Source organism: Henckelia pumila, chromosome 3 (genome assembly GCF_033568475.1).
Source record: "Henckelia pumila isolate YLH828 chromosome 3, ASM3356847v2, whole genome shotgun sequence".
In the NCBI taxonomy this organism is placed as follows: Eukaryota; Viridiplantae; Streptophyta; class Magnoliopsida; order Lamiales; family Gesneriaceae; genus Henckelia; species Henckelia pumila.
Window position 1 is genome coordinate 76514746 of NC_133122.1, and position 22285 is coordinate 76537030.

At 38.3% G+C, this 22285-nt stretch overlaps 1 protein-coding gene across 1 annotated transcript; it reads right to left on the minus strand.

Moving 5' to 3' along the window:
• Nucleotides 1-5598: 5598 nt before the first annotated feature.
• LOC140889056 (uncharacterized) lies at nt 5599-7442 on the minus strand. The gene is made up of 4 exons (XM_073296758.1): nt 6935-7442; nt 6523-6769; nt 6323-6417; nt 5599-6215 (listed from the first exon to the last, which is right to left on the minus strand). Exons 1-4 carry the CDS (start codon nt 7440-7442, stop codon nt 5599-5601), a joined length of 1467 nt encoding a protein of 488 aa, XP_073152859.1.
• Nucleotides 7443-22285: the final 14843 nt, after the last annotated feature.

A 22285-nucleotide genomic window follows, 5' to 3' on the forward strand; every position in this document is an offset into this window, starting at 1 on the left:
AACCCAATTGAAGTAAAATTAATGTATAACCTAGATACTACTCCTGTAGCTCTGCTTGGTCACCATCTAATCCCATGTCTTGGTGAAACACCTGCAACTGCCCCGTCGAATGAGGTGTCCAAAAAACCCAAAAAATATTGGACGTGAGCGTTAAAGCTCAATACGAGAGTATGGGTAAACATACAAACATGATGCATGCAAATGAATATCTGGGTATCATATTGAGAATAATATCCTTCTCATTCTAGGCGTCATGCTATGTAGCACGCTGGGCCGTCGCATCAGGAGGTGGCTCCCATACCATAAACCGTGGACATATCTGGGTCCAAAACTATGGTTCCCATCCACACATTCAATGGGGCTGAGCAACCCCTATACTGGGTAAGCCAATAATACCGGCTAAATCAAGATGTATGCACGTGCAGCATATCATATAAAACAGTAACATGTAATCATGGCACATAAATGCAACACATAAGCATGTATACCCGCTGACAATCTCAGTCAGTACTTACGTACCTTACCAAGGCAGTCCTAGAAGCATCCATCTAGTTTCCAAACCTACCATTCAGCACTACAGTGCAAAATATTCATGCATCATCTATTATTCTCTAAAATTCTTAACTAATCTATTACATACTCTCTAATATTTTTAGGGAACTCATACCATAATTGTGTCCATCTTCAGCCCACTGATGGTGATATCCCAAAAACCTGGGCACAGCTCCGCTACTATCCCCGTAGCGTCCTGCCACTTCCGACTTTCCAGTAAGATGCCTATAAATCTCTAAAAGCTTAAAAGACTACTAGATTTTAAGAGAGGATAGGAACTCGGTGCACTCCAAACTGAGTCTCGGCACCCCTATTTATAGAGTGAGTTCGGACAGTTCGATCCCACCTTCGGATCGTCCGATCTCTGTATGCATGACATGTGTCTTTGCCATCACTTTGAACCATCCTAAGATGCACTTCGGATCGTCCGATCCCAATACTAATTCATCCGTGACGTCACCAACTTGGACACCTGGCTTGGCTCAGTTCGGAACGTCCGAACCCTTATCCCTCTTCGGATCGTGCAATCCTTGCCTTCCAAACTGGATCAGGGCCTCCGAACTCCACCCCTTCGGATGGTCCGATCCTAGAGTTCGGACCTTCCGATCCATCCGAGAGCTTGGACCCTTCCAACCATTTTCGAGTGTTTTGGATCCATTTATCAACTCCTTAAGCTCATTTGAGGACCCCTTAATCATGTTTTAGGCAATTAAACATAATTCAGAGTTTGACTAACTTAATTCGAATACGGGCTAATACACTTACGACCATGATTGGAAAGATTTTAGAGCTGCAGTAGTATCTGTGTGCAGTGAACCTCGTGAATGACCTCAGTGATTGGTTGCAGTACAATTGCTTAGAATGATACAATTGGCTAGTTTTGGTCCAGGTGTTGGGAATGTTATGTTTCTCAGTGTCAGATTTTTGACATGTAAGAGTGATTTTGCACAATAGCTTGATATTATTTTCATGTAAGACCTAGACTTGATTTCGAGGACAAAATCATTTTTAGTTGGGGAGAATATAGTAACGCGAATCCCATTTTACATGTTTAAATTTTAAACATGATTAAAAAATTTTAATACGATTAATTGGACCAATAAATCGAATCTAGGATTTTAGAAAATGGTCCAAGAGTCAAATTTGACTCGAGTAGCTCGAAAGGTCCGAACATGGAACAGTGTGAGTTCGGAAGGTCCGAATAATTCGGACCAAGCGATGCAGTTCGAAAGCTTAGGGAGAGATCGGAACCACCGAAGGTATAGTCTAAGATCTCTATTAGTATTAGGGAGTATCTATTAGATTAGTTAAGTCTTGTGGACAAGTACTAGGGATAGGGGTGATCCGTAAATTCGATTTGAACCAAAAACCGAACAGAAAATTCGATTTGGTTTTTGATTTTTGGTTTTTCATATTTTTTGTTTTTTGGTTCAGTTTGATTTTTTCTCCTGGTTAACCGAACCGAAATGAAAAACCAATTTTTTAAATATTTTTTGCATTTTTTTATTTTTTATTAATAACATAAATAATAATAATAAATATAAATAAAAAACAAAAATAATAAAAAATTGAATTTCGGTTAAAACCAAAAAAAAAAATATTTTTGGTTTTTAACCGAACCAAACCGTTAAATTCGATTAGGTTTTTGGATTTGGATTTCGGATGAATTTTGGTTCCGTTAACCAAAATTTCGGCTTAATTCGGTTCGGATTAAATGAACACCCCTAATTAGGGATATGATATTAGCTTGACTTTTAGGCTTGGACTTTAGATACTTGTACATCTAGGCCAGTGACTGAGGTACGTAAGTACTGCCTGAGATATCTAGCGAGTATGCATGCTTAGATGTTGTATATTATGTGTCTTGATACATGTTTTACTGCTATGATATATTATGTTGCATGTGCATATTCATATAATGGAGCCGAGTCTCCTTTGAGATAGCCTTTGTAGTAGGGTCGCTCAGCCATATATTTCTTTGTATATTGTCTGACATCGGGAGACGTCGTGTTGAAGTGGATTGACGCTATAGTGGTTCAGACGAGTATGTGGATGTGGTAGCGCTTAGTCGTGTCACGCCCAAATTAACCCAACTCAACTCAGATCAACTTAATAAACATGTAGTAGCGAGAGTAGGGATCATTCCCACAAGAAAGATGCAATTTATTGTGTTCTTAAAAATACTAAAATAATAAAAATGGGTTTTTGAATCTGAAATTAACTACTAATAATTAAAAGCAAATTAAAAGTAATTTTATCAACTAGCATGCAGATTTAAAATTATAGAAAAATAATCAATTAAAACAAGCCTTGGTGTCGATCTACTATGCCCTTGAAGTTATTCACTCAGTCATCGATTCTCTAAAAATAATTAATCCCCATTGAATATTCATCATTGAAAACTAAATTTCTATCTCACCTTAATCTTAGTTAATTAGACACAAGTGTTTTAAATTAATCCTTACCAATGAATTAACCCAAATACAAATTAACCCTTACCAATGAATTAACCCAAATACAAGCGATTTAGATTTAAGGCCAAGATAGCATTCAAACTAGTGAAATTGATGAATCTAGATAACACAAACACAAGCGGTTGTATTTAATCTAGTCAATTATTGTTCGTATGATTTAACAAATTCGCAAGCGGAAATTATCAATCATAGTTGCTTAACAAATTATAGGGATCAAACAATTACGGATCTGTTATCTAATTTAGATTTAGATTGTATAAAAAAATCATTAGGTGATCAAGCTAATAATACACACAAGCATAATAAATAAATCCAAACAACTCTTGATACTCAAATAAAAATCAAACAATGAAAATCAAAATCTCACGAGAAAATAAAACTTCAAGGATTCATCTTCCTCAACCAAATATTAAAACTTAGCCACTAAAATTCATGAATTCTCTAGAAAAATTTAAGAAAGAAATTAAATCTAAGAATAAAGAAGAAAAACCTAGCCGCCAAGAGTATTATTCTTTCTTCTACCGTCCAAAAGATAGATATTTTCGAGTTCGAGATGATATTTAAGGTCTAGAGTCTTTCACAAGAAAATTTCCTTTTTTAAAAATATTTTCCCGAAATTTCCCATCGTGCTCGCACGAGCAAAAACTCCCGCTCGCACGCGAACTTCCTGCCTCAGATTCTCGCATTTTGCACTTGCGCTCGCGCGGACAAAAAAATCGCGCACGAGTGCGCACTTTCTATCCCTAATTCTTGCACATACATATTGCAAGCGCAGAAGCGCTCCAACATGCGCAACAGCACTGTCCTTGTTTCTCTCACAAGTTCAACAGAACTTCTTCTTCCTTTTCCCTAGCGCAGTAGCGCTACTCTTATGCGCAACATATATTTCCCAAGCGCAATAGGGCTATTTGTTCTCTCAACTCCTTCTTTCTCTCTCCTAGAGTAGCATCTCTACCTTTAGAGTTGTAGCTCTACTTCTTCATTCCTCCTAGCCCTTTATTCTTTCTTTTCTTTTCTTGTGCTCAAAACTCCTCCTTTCCTACAATCAAACCACAACCAATTATTATGAACTATAAAATGAATTTAATCGAATAAAACTCTCCTAATCATACAAATTAACTTAAATAAACAAAGGCAAATATCACCACATCAAACTCTCCCATACTTAAACATTGCTCGTCCTCGAGCAACACAAAACCAAAAATAAGTTCGATCTCATATCTCAAAATGAAAAATAATAATGATTTACACATGTGTGCCTCAGCAACTAACTCAATGTATGATCAAGAAAGGCGTTAAAATGCTAACAACGGAACAAGTTCAATGTCCAGACATTTTAACTAGAGATATAACCCCGAACGTGTGTGTGTATGGTCATTAACATGTGTCATGCACATTCCACAGATCCATTCAATGCAAAACCCTACAAAAGCTCAAGTTGCACACCAATACACACATAAGCTCACTTGCACTCACTTCTCCATTATCTGACCACTTGCAAACACAAATCAAGTAGGACTTTATTAGCTTGTAACGGGGCTTAGGTATTGGCTTATGAAAGAAAGGTAAGGATATAACAAATAAGAGAGTATGAAATTATACACAATGAAAACTTTTCTTTTCTTTGCATGATTTTTCTTTTTCCTTTCTTTTTTCTCATACTTTGATTTCTTATTTTTTCCTCTTTTTCTCATGCTCCATTGGGAGACACATACATATTTTTTTTTCTTTTCAAGGCAGATCTCTATTTTGCTTTTTTTTTCCCATGAACTAATCTTCTTGATAACAAACTCAAGAATAGACCAATCATGATAGCACAATGCATATAACAAACACATCATAATCCCTTTAAAGGTATGGATTAAAATATCATATTTAAGCTCATTAGGGTAGTTGATAGGATAGCCAAAGAATGTCGAATGGGGTCTAAATATATGTCAAGAATATACCATTCTTTTCAATTATGCTCAAAGGGGAAACTATGGGAAAATTTTATTTACATGGTAGGCTCGAAAGGCTCAAACGAATCAAAAATCGCCTATATCATTTTCATATTCACTTGCAGTTTAGATATACTCCTCAAAGATATATGTAGTTAAATTCTGACATGCACTAGCGACTTCCTAAGACTATCACAAAGCTCACACGACCTTTACTATGTCATATATATTTCACAAGCCATGACTCATGTGTGTTCAAAAATATTCAACAACCATATCAAAGTTTAATTTGCATTGGAGATCAATGTGTTCCAAGGTTAAAAAATCATATATTTTCAAAAGCATGCATGTCATCAATTAGATATCATCATGGGCTAGTGAATTTCAATATTCATATTCATCACTAACTATGAGCTCTAAAAAAAAAATTCTTCAAAAACCGGCTATATTCTCTAAATGACTGGCTAAGTCCTCTCCCCCATACTTAAAATCTTACATTGTCCCCAATCTAAGTAAAAAAAATGCAAAACAAAATTAAATACTAAGAATAAAAATAAAATACTCCCCTTGGGTTGCCTCCCATCAGCGCCTCTTTTTATTGTCGGCGGCCCGACTGCATGCTTACTTGTTGGTCATGGTGGTTTATATTTGATAACTTTGTCCACCTTCCCCCACTTGAGCGTTTTCACGGTCAATTTTGGTCCATGCTTTCTCTCCTTGGATTTCTTGGAGATTCCAATCTCTTGATGATTTTTCCCTTTTCCCATGGGTATTTCTTTTGCTCGATCTGGAGGAAGTTTTGGTTCAGTTTTGGATGCCTGCAAATCAAAAAGAAAAATTCTAGCATTAGAATTCTCAGCAGGTCTTGCAATACCCTCCTTCACTTTATCCTCATTCACAAATTTCTTGTTTTTTTGTGACAAGTGATCATTGATATCAAGAGTATTAACATTACTTTCATAACTAGGAAATTTCAAGGTATCAATAATATTGAACTTAACAATCTCCCCATCAAATTCCATAGTGAGAGTATCATTATTAACTTCTATGACAGACTTTGAAGTTTTTAGAAATGGTCTTCCTAGCAAAATTGGATTATTCAAATCACTATTTTTCATGTCAAGCACATAAAAGTCAGCCGGAAAAACCAATTTATCAACTTTCACAAGAACATCCTCAATCACACCCCTAGGATAAATAGTAGACCTATCAGTCATCTGAATTACAATTGCAGTTTCCTTCAAGGGCCCTAGTTTTAAGGAAGCATAAGTAGAATGATATTAATCGATGCTCCTAAATCTAACATGGTTGTTTCAAGTTGAACACCTCCTATCTTACAAGGAATAGAAAACATACCTATCTTCTTGCACTTTACGGGTATCTTCCTCTGAATCATAGCAGAAATCTGTTCTCCTAATTCTACTTTCTGGCATCCCTTCAATTTTTGTTTTCTTTTTGCATTACATAATTCTTTTAAAAATTTAGCATAGAGAGGTACTTGTATGATAGCATCTAACAAGGGAATATTTACCTCACATCAACGAAAAGTGTCATACAGCTCCTTGATGCCTTCATCCTTTCTAGAATCTTTCAATGCCAAGGGGAAAGGGGCTATAGGTTTATACTCAGAAATGGGAGGAAACTTACCTTTTGGTGTGTCTTTTTGAATTATCTCATTCTCTTCCACCTTAGATTCTTTGTCGTCTTCGTTCTTTACTGGTTCTTGTACCACTTTTTCACGAACCTTCAACTCTCTTCCACTCCTCAAGTTAATTGCACTGAAATTTTCTTTTGGATTTAGCACTGACTTAGAGGGAAAACTGCTATAATGTTGTGCCTCTAACCTATTTATTGTTGTTGCCAACTGTCCCACCTGAGTGTTCAAGTTTTGGATACTTGCTCTCATTTCCTGTTGAAATTTCAAAGTTTTAGTGGCAAGATCCTAAACAATATTTTCTAAAAACTCACCAGAGGTAGGAATTTGAGGACGCTGCAGTTTTTGAGGATATGGTGGCCTATATGATTGATTACTCGGCTGAACTTGAGGCGCAGGCTGGTTCATCGAAGGATTTCCATATCTGAGGTTTGGATGATCCTTCCAACCTGGATTGTACGTATTTGAGTAAGGATCATAATTTCTCTGTGGTGGCCCTGGAAATCCTCCTGTTGCATTAACTTGCTCAATAGATCCCTCTTGAAGAGTGAGACACATATCAGTTGGATTCCCCATTGCAGCACAAATTCCACACACCTTCACGTTATGTCCATTCCCTACAGCAATTTGATGCATAAGAGACACCAGATCAATCAGTTGTTGTTCAAGGGAGAAAACATTTACCTCATTGTTCCTTCTGGGTGCTGGATCAGTTCTGTTGGTATAAAATTGCTGAGAATTGGCTGTAATGTTCTCAATTAAATTCCTTGCATCTTGCGGTGTTTTATATACAAAAACTCCTCCACTGGTCGCATCCACCATGCTACTATCATGAGGTAACAATCCTTCATAACAATACTAAATCAAGAGATTTTCACTTATTTGATGATGTGGACATCTAGCACAAAGCTTCTTGAACCGCTCCCAATACTCATGAAGTGACTCTCCTATATGTTGCTTGATGGCATAATCTCTTGTCTGATGTTCGCTGCTCTCGAAGCTGGAAAGTATTTTTCTAAGAAAATCCTCTTCATTTTCGTCCAAGTTGTGATGGATCCATGAGGTAGGTAGTATAGTCAATCCTTTGCATCATTCTTTAGAAAAAAAATAAAATGCTCTCAGCTGAATTTGTTCCTCTATCACTCCAGCGTGTTTCATTCTTGTGCAGACCGCATGAAACTCCATCAGATTTTCATGGAGATCCTCACCTACAAGACCATGGAAAGAAGGCAAAAGATGTATTAGTCCAGATTTTAGTTCGAAAGTGGAATTAGCTTCTAAAGTAGGAAAAATAATGCATAAAGGTTGTTCATTCAGATTTGGGGTGCCAAGATGTCTCAAGCTCAAATTTTCATTTGAAGCCATCTCTTCTCTAGGCTTTTCGAATGGAACTTTTTCTTCTTCTTCGGATCTTTTACTTCGAGCTCCTTCTTTCGTCTATTGAACGTTCTCTCTATCTCAGGATCGTAGAGAAATTCTTCTTCAGAAGATTCGCCTGTAAGCATTAACAAACCAGAGAAGAACTGGGTAAAGAATAGAAATAAAATAAAAACAAAACACAAATAAATTAAATTCCTTCCCCGGAAATGGCGCCAAAATTTGGTAGCGCTTAGTCGTGTCACGCCCAAATTAACCCAACTCAACTCAAATCAACTTAATAAACATGTAGTAGCGAGAGTAGGGATCATTCCCACGATAAAGGTGCAATTTATTATGTTCTTAAAAATACTAAAATAATAAAAAGGGGGTTTTTGAATCTGAAATTAACTACTAATAATTAAAATTAAATTAAAATAAATTTTATCAACTAGCATGCAAGATTAAAATTATAGCGAAATAATCAATTAAAACAAGTCTTGGTATCGGTCAACTACGCCCTTGAAGTTATTCACTCGGTCATCGATTCTCTAAAAATAATTAATCCCCATTGAATATTCATCATTTAAAACTAAATTTCTATCTCACCTTAATCTTAGTTATTTAGACACAAGTGAATAAAATTAATCCTTACCAATGAATTAATCCAAATTCAAGCAATTTAGATTTAAATCCAAGGTAGAATTCAAACTAGTGAAATTGATGAATCTAGATAACACAAACACAAGCGGTTGTATTTAATCTAGTCAATTGTTGTTCCTACAATTTAAAAAATTCACAAGCAAAAATTATCAATCATAGTTGCTTCACAAATTAGAGGGATCAAACAGTTACGGATCTGATATCTAATTTATCTTTAGATTGTATGAGAAAATCATTAGGTGATCAAGCTAATAATCAAACACACACGCATAATAAATAAATCTGAACAACTCTTGATACTCAAATAAAAATCAAAAAATGAAAATCAGAATCTCACGAGAAAATAAAAATTCAAGGATTCATCTTCCTCAACGAAGTATTAAAACTTAGCCACTAAAATTCATGAATTTTCTAGAAAAATTTAAGAAAGAAATTAAATCTAATAATAAAGAAGAAAAACCTAGCAGCCAAGAGTTTTCTTCTTTCTTCTATTGTCCAAAAGATAGATAATTTCGAGTTCGAGATGATATTTAAGGTCTTGATTCTTTCACAAGAAAATTTCCTTTTTTAAAAATATTTTCCCGAAATTTCCCGTCGCGCGAGCAAAAACTCTCGCTCGCGCGCAAACTTCCTGCCCAGATTCTCGCATTTTGCACTAGCGCTCGCGTGGACTAAAAAATCGCGAACGAGCGCGCACTTTCTGTCCCAAATTCTTGCACAGACATATTGCAAGGGCAGAAGCGCTCCAACATGTGCAGCAGCGCTGTCCTTGTTTCTCTCACAAGCGCAACATCGCTTCTTCTTCCTTTTCCCTAGCGCAGTAGCGCTACTCTCATGCGCAACATCTCTTTCCCAAGCACAATAGGGCTACTTGTTCACTCAACTCCTTCTTTCTCTCTCTCTTAGAGCAGCAGCTCTACATTTAGAGTTGTAACTCTACTTCTTCATTTTTCGACCCTTCATTCTTTCTTTTCTTTTCTTGTGCTCAAAACTCCTCCTTTCCTACAATCAAACAACAACCAATGATTAGGAACTATAAAATAAATTTAATCAAAGCAAACTCTCCTAATCATACAAATTAACTTAAATAAACAAAGGCAAATATCACCACATCAGGATGTACCCAGTGGAGTTGGCTCCATATGGTACTACATGCTAATTGATGCCCAAATTGAGCAGAAAGTATGATACCCAGTACTCAGTCAAATTCATGCATCATAGTAAGTTTTTATACTCGTGCTTTACGTCCTGAGCGTAGTTCGCCCATGTCCATGTTGTGTTTCTTGGACACACCATTTGACGGGACAGGTATGCAGGTGGACTAGGAGAGAGATCAGTGGTTAGTCGGTGACCAGGGCTTGGTAGCAGGACCGGTGGTTTTTAAATTAAACTTATATTTGATCTATATTTTTATTTCGGTTATTTTCCGTTAAGTTATTACTAACTCTGATTATTTTGTATTATTATTATTATTGCATGCTTAAGATTCTGGTTAATAAGTGATCCAGATAGGGTCACTAGAATGTGAGTATTTACAGAACTATTAAAATATTTTAGATTCGTCAAGCCAACCTGATCCACCATAAAAAAATATAGACGGGTCTAGTTGGGCTAGGCCATTTGGCCAAGCATTGGGGCGGATTTGGTTGGGGTGACCCACTAGCTAGCTTTTTTTAACATATATTATATTATTTCAATGTTCATGAATGACTAATGGCTTTGAAATGATTTATAGATATTGATGAGTTTTCAATGATTTGTAGTATTTATAATGGCTTATTATAGCATATATTTCATAAATTTTGAAAGATTTATTGTAGTGACCCGTATCCTAAATTAACGATTAATACGTAATTAATCGTGTAATCATATTTAGATTAAGTAAAACATGATTAAAGAAATTCCAAATGGATTAATGGAGTCCAGAAATGGATTCAGGACACTCGGAAATGGTGGGTAAGGTTCGAAGGGTTCGGACGCTCCGAACCTGAGTTCGGAGGATCCAAACATGGACAGAGCCAGGCTTCGGACGATCCGAAGTGGGTTCGGATGATCCGAACTATAGCCCAGCCAGCTGTCCCAAATATTATGTCATTGGTGACATCATCCGGGAGATGTTTGGACGATCCAAACAGTTTTCGGGACAGGTGCATGGTTGCATGCGATTGGATTGACATGTGGCGGAGATCGGACGATTCGATGAGACGATCGGACGGCCCGAAGCAGTTCGGATGCTCCGAAGGCTAGTTCGGACGATCCGAACGTGTTCTATAAATATGAGGTCCGAGCTCCTCATTTGGTGCAAATTCCGAAATCCTCTCCTTCGCCCACGTGGCTCTATTTTAGGGTTTTGGGTACTCTTATTTTAGAGTTGGAGTAGGGAAAATATTCTAGCATAGTCAGACAGTGTCTGACATAGTAGCGGAGCAGTGCTCATGTAGTGGAGCCGTGCTCGAGGCTGTGGAGCTGCAGCAGGGGTGTGCCCCTAGTTGCGGGATAGTCGCCATCAGTGGGCTGACGACGGATGCAGGTATAGCTATGGTCTCCTTAAATTATTTAGGAGTATGCAATAGCTTAGTTAAGGCTTTTAGAGCTTAATTAATGATGCATGGATATTTGCATTGTAGAGTTGTTGATAGGCTTGGAACCTAGAGTGGGACTGCTAGGACTACCTGTAATAAGGTACGTAAGTACTGACTGAGATAGCCAGCGGGTTTTACATGCTTATATGTTGCATTTGTGTGTCATATGTGCATATCATATTGTGCTTGTCCATCTTTTGAGATGAGCCATGTAGGGTCGCTCAGCCATGTTCGGACGGTTGATGTCGAGCACCCCGCTACTGACAGGTTAGCCGGCACTGGCATCTATAAGACACGGTCTACGTCCATTGTGAATGAGCAGTGTACACAGGGTTTGCTCCTCGGGTTGTACCATTCATGTCCTAGGCCCCATTACCGAGCAGTTGTATACAGTTATCCGAGATATGGATACCCTGTCATTTGCATGCATCATATTTTTATGTTTTACCCGTGCTTTTGTATTGAGCTTAGAGCTCACGTCCAGTCTTTTCTTTGTATCTGGACACCCCATTCGATGGGGCAGGTGTAGGTGCAGGACTGAGCACCAGGAGCTTGGAGTAGCCAGTGACCAGTGGAGATAGCAAGATTAGCTATAGGTTTTACCTTTAGGCTTATAGATTTCGATTGGATTGTATAATCGAATTTGTTTAACCGGTTGTATTCTGCCGGTCTGCTTTTATTTAAGTCTTCCGCAGCGATTTATTTTAATGCATGCTTAATTATGCTCTTAACTCTGATTAGGTAGTGGATCCGGGTTGGGTCTCTACATTTATTGGTATCAGAGCGCATGTATGCAAGAGACATGGGATATAGTAATGAGACTTTGGGTTATCCTTATAGGATTGATGAGACCTTCGAAGAGGTAATGATGCGATGATTGCCCGAAGATTATCATCATCGGCAGGATTTCTGAAGATTTGGTTTATGGGATAATAGAAAGTACGGACACGAGTAATGGATCGTGTCCGAGCGTTCGAGATTTCTACTCATGTGGATCCTAGTTTTGGATCAAGTACCGGATGCCAGAGGCAGTGACAGAGGATTGGTGGGGACTTACTTGATGCTTGCATCTGTACAGTCATTACCATGATGAAATTACTCTGAAGATTCTCCAGTCGTAGTTGGAAAGATTGTCAGATAGACCTTTACCAGGGAATGCCTCGAATGCCTAAGGCATGACAGGTTTCAAGCGTAAGGTCATTAAACTCATGCGGAACATAGTTTTGCCGGTATGCTTGTACCGATGCGTTTGGTAGGCACATGGGAAACTTCATGTTCAAAAGCATGATTTGGTTACTAGAAGAAGGTTGACGGCAGATCGTGATCAGAAGAGGTCGACTGACAGGCACTGACGCAGAGCATAGCTGGTTAGCGAGCTCGAGTTATTCCTCTGGAAGTCTTGGCAGGATGAGATACCGAGAGGATTGGTCGGGAGTATGCTTGCATCGATGCGTGTGTCGATTAGAAGCTTTATGCTCAAGGAACGAAGACTTGTACGATGATTTAAATACTGTATTGTTGTAGTTGTAAACAGTATTTCAGTTGTAATGAATCATCATACTATGATTGTATCATTTCAAGTTCGGTTGTACATTTCATTGTATTTTGAATACTGTATGTATTACATGAGATTGTAATAAAGAGAATTGTACATAACTTGAAATAAATGATACATGTTTTATTTATCCAGCAAATCGTGAATGATTTCATGATTGTGCGAAAGTTTGGCGTGGTTTTAGTTGATTAGTGTTCAACTATTGTAGCTCATGGGATTTGATTAGGGCCGACTGTGACTGTTTGACTTGTGGTTAGTCTAGGTGTTTTCCTAGGATCAACCTAGTTAGTCAGTGGACTAAGATAGTGCCAGCGATGAGTGGACTCATCTAGAGGCATTAAGGGTATTGTTCGATTTAGAACATTGGACTTTGTTCTAGGTTGTTCCCTTAGAACGGTAGGTTGTCTGATCTTCGTTAGATTGACACTTGTGATGATGGGTTTTCATCGAGATTCCAGGTCCATTATATGCCGAGAGTTATGGGCTATGACCATGACTAGACGTGAAGGGGCGCGACCATATGCCAGCGTTACCTGGGAGCATTTGTGCTTCAGGATTGGCGGTGGGAAGGCTACTCAGTCTAGGGATTTGGTAGCAGTCACTGAAAGAGTGGGTGCCCGGTGAGCCAACTTGTGGCTAAGGGCTTTGATGACTCTTTGTATAAACAATCTTTTGTTTAATATAATTTACACTTTTATTAATGGCAATGACTTTGTCTTTCTTCATATTGTGATATTGTGATATACTATTGTTGTTTTGATAAAGACCTTGAATATACTATAGTGTATGTAAGATGTGGTAGAACATGGAGATGTCTATCATGAAACACATCTTATAGTCACTGTATATTCTAAATTGTTCTTAGTCGATTGAGCCGTCCGATAATAAGGATAAGGATCGCTCGAGCTTGAGACTAGCATTTGCGATGCAGAGTACCACGTTTCATTGGTAGGGAACATAGAGATGTTCAAAGAATGCAAATGGATATTCATATGATGAATGATCGAACTACCCTATCCGGACTTTCCAAGTGGTTATCACTTATCGAGTGGATATAGTCCGCGGTTTTGGTTGTACACCATTAGTCCTTACTACTTGAGACATCATTGAGACTCTATATGCTAGTACTGTGTTTTGACTCGTTTACCGACTCTATTGGGGTCATCAGGTGTCGGGATTGGGTACAGTTACAACACATATAGGAGTCGATGCTTTGTTGTCAAGGATTCACCACATACTTGCGAGTGTGGATATCCTATGCGATCTGAGGAGATATTAGTGTGACAAATCTCTGGCCAGAGTACATGATGTGATTTAAGAAATGGTTTCTTATTAGCACATGCGATGTCACTATTTGATCTTCAAGATGTATTGCATAGTTATCGAATCTCGAGCGACTCTCGATATACCAATGGTTGTTGATTTGATTGGGATATATGGATGAAGGGACCGTACTGTACGCTAACCAAAATCTACTGGTTCTTGTAGGCACTATCAGTGATACCTAGGGAATCATGGGGCGATGTTGCTAGGCGCTCATACCATGATTCGATGGGAAAGTCGGAAATTGTTGTTCCGAGTCACAAGGAGTTGTGAGCCCACGGCTAGCTGTATCCCTGAACCATTGAGGGTCACACAGTGTAATGGATTTTTAATCCCCGTTGAGATAGTTAAATTTAAAGAGTTAAATTTAATGAACGAAGAAGTTGGACTTCTTATTTAAGAGTAGAGGAGTAAGATTTCCTAAAATGACATAGGGATGGCCATTTTTGGAAATCACTGAATTCGGATTCAGAAAAATTTATCTTGACTTTAAAAGGTGCAGAAATGGTTTTTGTGCACATTGGTGAAATCGGTTTATCAATCGGAGTCACGATGAATTTTATATTAATTTCTGAACATGCGGGCTTTGCTTGTCGGGCTTGAACTTATGACTAATGGGCCCTAAGTTGTTAGTGGCCTACATTATAAATAAGTTATTGCAGTACAGAAATTACACACAACAAGGTCACAATTTTCGAAAACCTAAGTATTTTTCTAACAAGAGTGGCCGCCCCCCTCCCTGTCTACTCGAGAAAAATCCAGCCTGTGATTTTGAATTACAGTCTGGTTTAACGGATCAAATTCGTTAATCTCTTCGTAAAAACTTCTGATAGATTTTCTAGTGAAATCTATCAGAGGGATTAAATATCTATTCGTGGACCTGATTGAAGAACAGTTCGTCCATCAGTTCCAGGGATATACAACAAGAACAGAGAAATCTGTTGGTGTCCAAAATCTCGATTCGAGATTAAAGGTAAAAATTTTATAATTGTTATTTAATTTTAACACACACAATTTAATCGTAAGGTTGATACCCATTATGGAATCGTTCCATACAAAAAAAATTTTAAACTTCCGCTGCACCGGGTATCAATCATAATTGATCTGAACGCCGCGTTATCCAACAGTGGTATCAGAGCCAGGTTGCTCAGATCAAGCGATTAAATTAATCGATTGTACAAAAAAAATTTTAGGCCTCGGTTTTTGAAACAAAATAAATATTTTAAAAATAAAAATATTTTTTCGGGCAAAAACCCGGGCAGCGATTGGATCGCTGCCCTAGGGGCAGCCGGGCTGCCCGGCCCAGGAATGTCCCGGGCGGCCCGCGGGAAAATTATTTTTAATTTTTTAAATTAAATTTTAATATATTAAAATTCTATTTTTGGTCCGATCGAAAATTGTTTTGATTGGTCCACGAGGCGTCGGATCGAATTGTTCGAGTCCGAAAATTTTAAAATTGATTTTTTGGATAAATTTGAATTTTTGGAAAATTTTAATATTTTATCCTTTAATTGAATTTTGAAATTAATTATTTTTGGTACAATTAATGATAAGATATGATCTTATGGATATATTGAGTAAAATATGATTTTATGTATAAAATTGGATTTTATAGATAAAATATGATTTTATTTGATAAAAAGATAAAATATGATTTTGTATGTAAAATAAGATTTTATTTATGAAATATGATTTTATCCTTTTAAATTTAAATTGCCATTGCATGTTATCCAATAAATTAATTTTGAATTAAATGTTATTGGATAAGGATGATCGATTGCCATGACCAATTTTGTAGGTGTATGTTAGGAATTTACATTTGTTTTATTGTTGTTGGTTTTATTAATGGGCCTGGTTTATGGCCCAATATGAATGTCATATGTAATAAAAGTGGGCTTGGTTTATGGCCCGTTCCCACCCCTTAAAAATGTATCCCCTACTTGTCATTGTTATTTATTGTAAATACATTAGATTTAGTGGGAGATCAAGATTTGAAGATGGAGGTGGGCCCAGCAGACAATAAAGACAGAAGAAATGTAAATTGGAAGCAAATGTAATAGGATTGCATTGCATACTGCATATTACCTAGGATTGGACTAAGACTCGTGATTGGCAACCACGGGTCGATTAGAAATGGAATCGATCATCCTATATAATATGTGATATTATAGTTGTATGCATGTTTTAGACATAATTGTGTGAATCCGGCAAGCATACAAAATTTTTAAAAATGATGAGACAAATTTTTATAATTAAAAATCCCTCATTTTAAATATGATTTAAAATTGATATCAAGATAAATAAAGGAAATTTAAATTTGTTTAAATGTTCCTACCTTCCATCAACGATCAATGTATGAGATGTTACCCGCGGATACGGTCCGGCTCATATTATTGGGGGGGCCCGTTCGTCGGAAAGCTGTACATTGGATCGACACATGTTGTAAGTTGGGTGGAACTCCCATGGGATCGGCTCATATTATTGGGGGATCCACATGGCGACCGTCCATCACAACCTAATATTGATGGGTCATCTTGACATGTCACAATAAACGGCGTCATATTATTGGGCCCTTATTGGACATGAGGTAAAAACATGGAGGTTGCTTTGGAAGCAATTGGGCTCTACCTTTTGAAAATTATGGTTGGCTGATATTATTCGGGACCATAAGTTTGTCAATTGGACTCCATGTTCTCACTAAGGAAAACAGTTTCCCGTTTTCACTAGAGGGTAGTGAAATCGTTAAAATAGTGGGAGTGAGATTCATAAAATAAATTTCGCCTATTTTATGTCTTAGTAAATTGCTTAAACAATCACTGATATTTGTCTGTTTCTTTTCAGTATTTCATAAGATGAATTCGCGTAATCCACTTTTCTCGATCCTCGAACAAAATAAGTTGACTGGCGCAAACTATACGGAATGGTTCCGTAAGTTGAAGATTGTCTTGACTTCGGAGAAGATGCTCTACGTGTTAGAAAAATCTCCTCCGAAGGAAGCACCAGCTGACGTAAGTCCGGAGGAGTTAGCCAAGCTTGATACATGGTGGGACCATGATATCAAGACCAAATGCTATATGCAAGCCTCGATGTCTGATGAACTCCAGAGGCGATTTGAGGACACCGTGAATGCTACTGACATTCACGTTCAACTCAAGGAACTTTTTGGGGCTCAATCGAGGGCTGAAAGGTTCGCTACTGTAAAGGAGCTAATGACGTGTCGCATGCGTGAAGGGACTTCGGTCCGTGATCATGGGGTACGAGTGATTTGGCTCATACAGAAGTTGGTAACCCTTGATTTGGTGTTGGAGCATGAACTCAATGTGGACTTACTACTTCTGTCTCTTCCTTCTTCGTTTGACGGATTTGTGGTAAATTTCAATATGAACAAGATAGAGGCCTCCCTTGAAGAGATGGTCAATATGCTTGTGACATATGAATCCACATTAAAGAAGGATAAACCGGTTTTCTTGGTGGGCTCCTCTTCTTCTGCTAAGAAGGGGCCAAGTACAAAGGGTAAGAAACGTTCTGCCCCACCCAAGAAAATCGAACCCGAGAAGAAGTACAAGACAAAGGCTTCAAACATGTAAAAATCCAAGGATGTTTGCCATTACTGCAAGAAGCCCGGTCATTGGAAGCGTAACTGCAAGGAATATCTAGAGCAGTTGCGAACTGCAAAGGGTATGTTCTATATTGAAATAAATGTTTCACTTAATACTACTTCTTGGGTATTGGATACCGGATATGGATCTCACATTTGCAATGATTTGCAGGTGATGACAAGAAGTCGCAGGCTTAGGATGGGTGAGACCCAGCTGAGGCTCGGAAATGGTTCCAGAGTTGAAGCAAAAGCCGTGGGAGATGTTTATTTAATTTTGCAGAACGGTTTTAAGTTACTTTTAAGAGATGTTTTGTTTGTTCCGGATTTGATTAAAAACATTATTTCTGTTTCTATGCTTGATAGAGATGGTTATTCTTGCAATTTTGTGAATGGGATTTGCAATATTTACAAGAATGAATGTTTGATTGGAAATGGACAACTTGAAAACGATCTATACAACTTAAAACTAAAAGACGTTCCAATAAATTATGTTGATAAACCGGCAACAACAAACAAAAGGAAAATCGATAGCCAAAACCCGGCAAACCTTTGGCACGCTAGGCTAGGTCATATTTCCTCAAGGAGGATGAACAAGCTAGTGGGAGAGGGCATGTTTGATATGTCTGATATTAACTCTCTACCTACTTGTGAATCCTGCCTAAAAGGAAAAATGACTAAATCTCCTTTTAAGGGGAAACCTGAGCGTAGTCAAAATCTGTTGGATTTGATCCATACAGATGTTTGTGGTCCATTTAGAGTTGGGACTCAATATGGCCACACCTACTTCATTACCTTTACTGATGATTATTCAAGGTATGGGTATTTATATTTGATGAAATATAAGTCTGAAGCATTTGAAAAGTTCAAAGAATTCAAGGCTGAAGTAGAAAACAAGCTAGGTAAAAGTATTAAAGCACTTTGATCGGATCGAGGTGGAGAATACTTGAGTACCGAGTTTTTGGACTATCTAAAAGAGAATGGGATTCTTTCTCAGTGGACTCCTCCTATGACACCACAGCTTAATGGTGTATCGGAGCGTCGTAATCGAACTTTGTTGGACATGGTTCGATCCATGATGAGCTTCACTGAGCTTCCACCTTCATTTTGGGGCTATGCGCTTGAAACGGCGGTATTATTGTTGAACAACGTCCACACTAAAGCAGTGGACAAAACACCATACGAGTTATGGAATGGCAAAGCTCCTAAGTATTCGTACTTGAGGATTTGGGGATGTCCTGCTTACGTGAAGCGGACAGTAGGAGATAAGTTGGATAGTCGATCCAGCTTATGTTATTTTGTAGGGTATCCGAAGAATTCAATCGGATATTATTTCTATTATCCTGCTGAAACAAAGGTGTTTGTTTCAAGGAATGCCACCTTCTTGGAGAAGGAGTTCTTATTAGATAAGAAAGGCGAGATGATGGAACTCGAAGAAATTCGAGAAGAACCCGAAATACAAAATAACGATCCTACACCTCAGGAACCATTGCTGGACACGCCTATACCTAGAAGATCCGAGAGGACTTCTAGACCTCCTATTCGATATGGTCTTCTTCTTGAAGGGGATCAAGATGAACCCGATGTTGGATGTGATCCAAGAAACTTCAAGGAAGCAATTTCTGATGCGGATTCAAATTTATGGCTTGAAGCTATGCAGTCGGAAATAGATTCGATGCATACAAACCAAGTTTGGTCTCTAGTAGATCCTCCCGATGGAATTGTTCCAATAGGGTGTAAATGAATCTACAAGAGAAAGCTTGGTCCTGATGGTAAGGTATTGACCTACAAGGCGCGATTGGTGGCAAAAGGTTATACTCAAAGACAAGGAGTTGACTATGATGAAACCTTTTTGCCAGTTGCAATGTTCAAGTCCATAAGAATCCTTATTGTCATAGCTGCGTGGTATGACTATGAGATATGGAAAATGGATGTGAAGACTGCTTTTCTTAATGGAGACATTAAGGAAGAAATCTATATGAAGCAGCCTGAGGGGTTCACATCCATGGGAAGCGAGCATAAGGTATGCAAGCTTCAGAGATCAATTTATGGTCTAAAACAAGCATCAAGAAGTTGGAACCAGAAATTTGATGAAACAATAAAGGATTTTGGTTTCATCAAGAACCCGGAGGAACCATGCGTGTACAAGAAAGTAGTTAAGGATGCTGTGACATTCTTAGTACTTTATGTTGATGACATCCTACTCATTGGGAATGATGTAGGGATGTTGCAGTCAACAAAGATATGGTTATCAGGTAGATTCTCGATGAAGGATTTGGGTGAGGCATCCTATATTCTAGGGATACAGATCTATAGAGATAGATCTAAGAGAATGATAGGACTCACTCAATCAACCTACATCGACACCATATTGAAACGGTTTTCAATGGATGGGTCCAAGAGAGGACATCTACCCATATGTCATGGAGTTTCTCTATCCAAGTCTATGTGTCCCAAGACTGATGAAGAGATAGAGAAAATGACACATGTACCATATGCGTCAGCCATAGGTAGTATCATGTATGGGATGATATCTACCAGACCGGATGTAGCATTTGCTCTGAGTGTCACGAGCAGATATCAAGCTAATCCCGGTCAAATGCATTGGAAAGCCGTGAAGGACATTCTTAAGTACTTACGAAGGACTAAGAATATGTTCATGGTATATGGAGGAAGAGAACTGAAATTGGAAGGCTATACCGACTCTAGCTTCCAAAGTGACGTGGATGACTCGAAGTCAACCTCTGGATTTGTGTTCATGCTCAATGGCGGTGCTGTCTCTTGGAAAAGTTCCAAGCAGGACACCACAGCGGATTCCACCACTGAAGCAGAATACATTGCAGCATCAGCTGCTGCTAAAGAGGCCGTTTGGATGAGGAATTTCGTCCAAAAGTTGGGCGTCATTCCTGAAGTTGTTGGTCCAGTCCCGGTGTACTGTGACAACACGGGTGCCGTTGCTCAGGCAAAGGAACCAAGGTCTCATCAAATATCCAAACACGTACTGAGGAAATACCACATCATCCGGGAGATTGTGGAAAGAGGAGACATCAATGTCGAAAGAGTGGCATCTGCAGACAATATCGCTGATCCACTTACTAAGCCCTTGCTAGGACCATTATTTGACAAACATCGCGAAGCAATGGGTCTACGTAGTATGATTAGTTGGCTTTAGGGCAAGTGGGAGATTGAAAGAGTGGGTGCCCGGTGAGCCAACTTGTGGCTAAGGGCTTTGATGACTCTTTGTATAAACAATCTTTTGTTTAATATAATTTACACTTTTATTAATGGCAATGACTTTGTCTTTCTTCATATTGTGATATTGTGATATACTATTGTTGTTTTGATAAAGACCTTGAATATACTATAGTGTATGTAAGATGTGATAGAACATGGAGATGTCTATCATGAAACACATCTTATAGTCACTGTATATTCTAAACTGTTCCTAGTCGATTGAGCCATCCGATAATAAGGATAAGGATCGCTCGAGCTTGAGACTAGCATTTGCGATGCAGAGTACCACGTTTCATTGGTAGGGAACATAGAGATGTTCAAAGCATGCAAATGGATATTCATATGATGAATGATCGAACTACCCTATCCGGACTTTCCAAGTGGTTATCACTTATCGAGTGGATATAGTCCGCGGTTTTGGTTGTACACCATTAGTCCTTACTACTTGAGACATCATTGAGACTCTATATGCTAGTACTGTGCTTTGACTCGTTTACCGACTCTATTGGGGTCATCAGGTGTCGGGATTGGGTACAGTTACAACACATATAGGAGTCGATGCTTTGTTGTCAAGGATTCACCACATACTTGCGAGTGTGGATATCCTATGCGATCTGAGAAGATATTAGTGTGACGAATCTCTGGCCAGAGTACATGATGTGATTTAAGAAATGGTTTCTTAGTAGCACATGCGATGTCACTATTTGATCTTCAAGATGTATTGCATAGTTATCGAATCTCGAGCGACTCTCGATATACCAATGGTTGTTGATTTGATCGGGATATATGGATGAAGGGACCGTACTGTACGCTAACCAAAATCTACTGGTTCTTGTAGGCACTATCAGTGATACCTAGGGAATCATGGGGCGATGTTGCTAGGCGCTCATACCATGATTCGATGGGCAAGTCGGAAATTGTTGTTCCGAGTCACAAGGAGTTGTGAGCCCACGGCTAGCTGTATCCCTGAACCATTGAGGGTCACACAGTGTAATGGATTTTTAATCCCCGTTGAGATAGTTAAATTTAAAGAGTTAAATTTAATGAACGAAGAAGTTGGACTTCTTATTTAAGAGTAGAGGAGTAAGATTTCCTAAAATGACATAGGGATGGCCATTTTTGGAAATCACTGAATTCGGATTCAGAAAAATTTATCTTGACTTTAAAAGGTGCAGAAATGGTTTCTGTGCACATTGGTGAAATCGGTTTATCAATCGGAGTCACGATGAATTTTATATTAATTTCTGAACATGCGGGCTTTGCTTGTCGGGCTTGAACTTATGACTAATGGGCCCTAAGTTGTTAGTGGCCTACATTATAAATAAGTTATTGCAGTACAGAAATTACACACAACAAG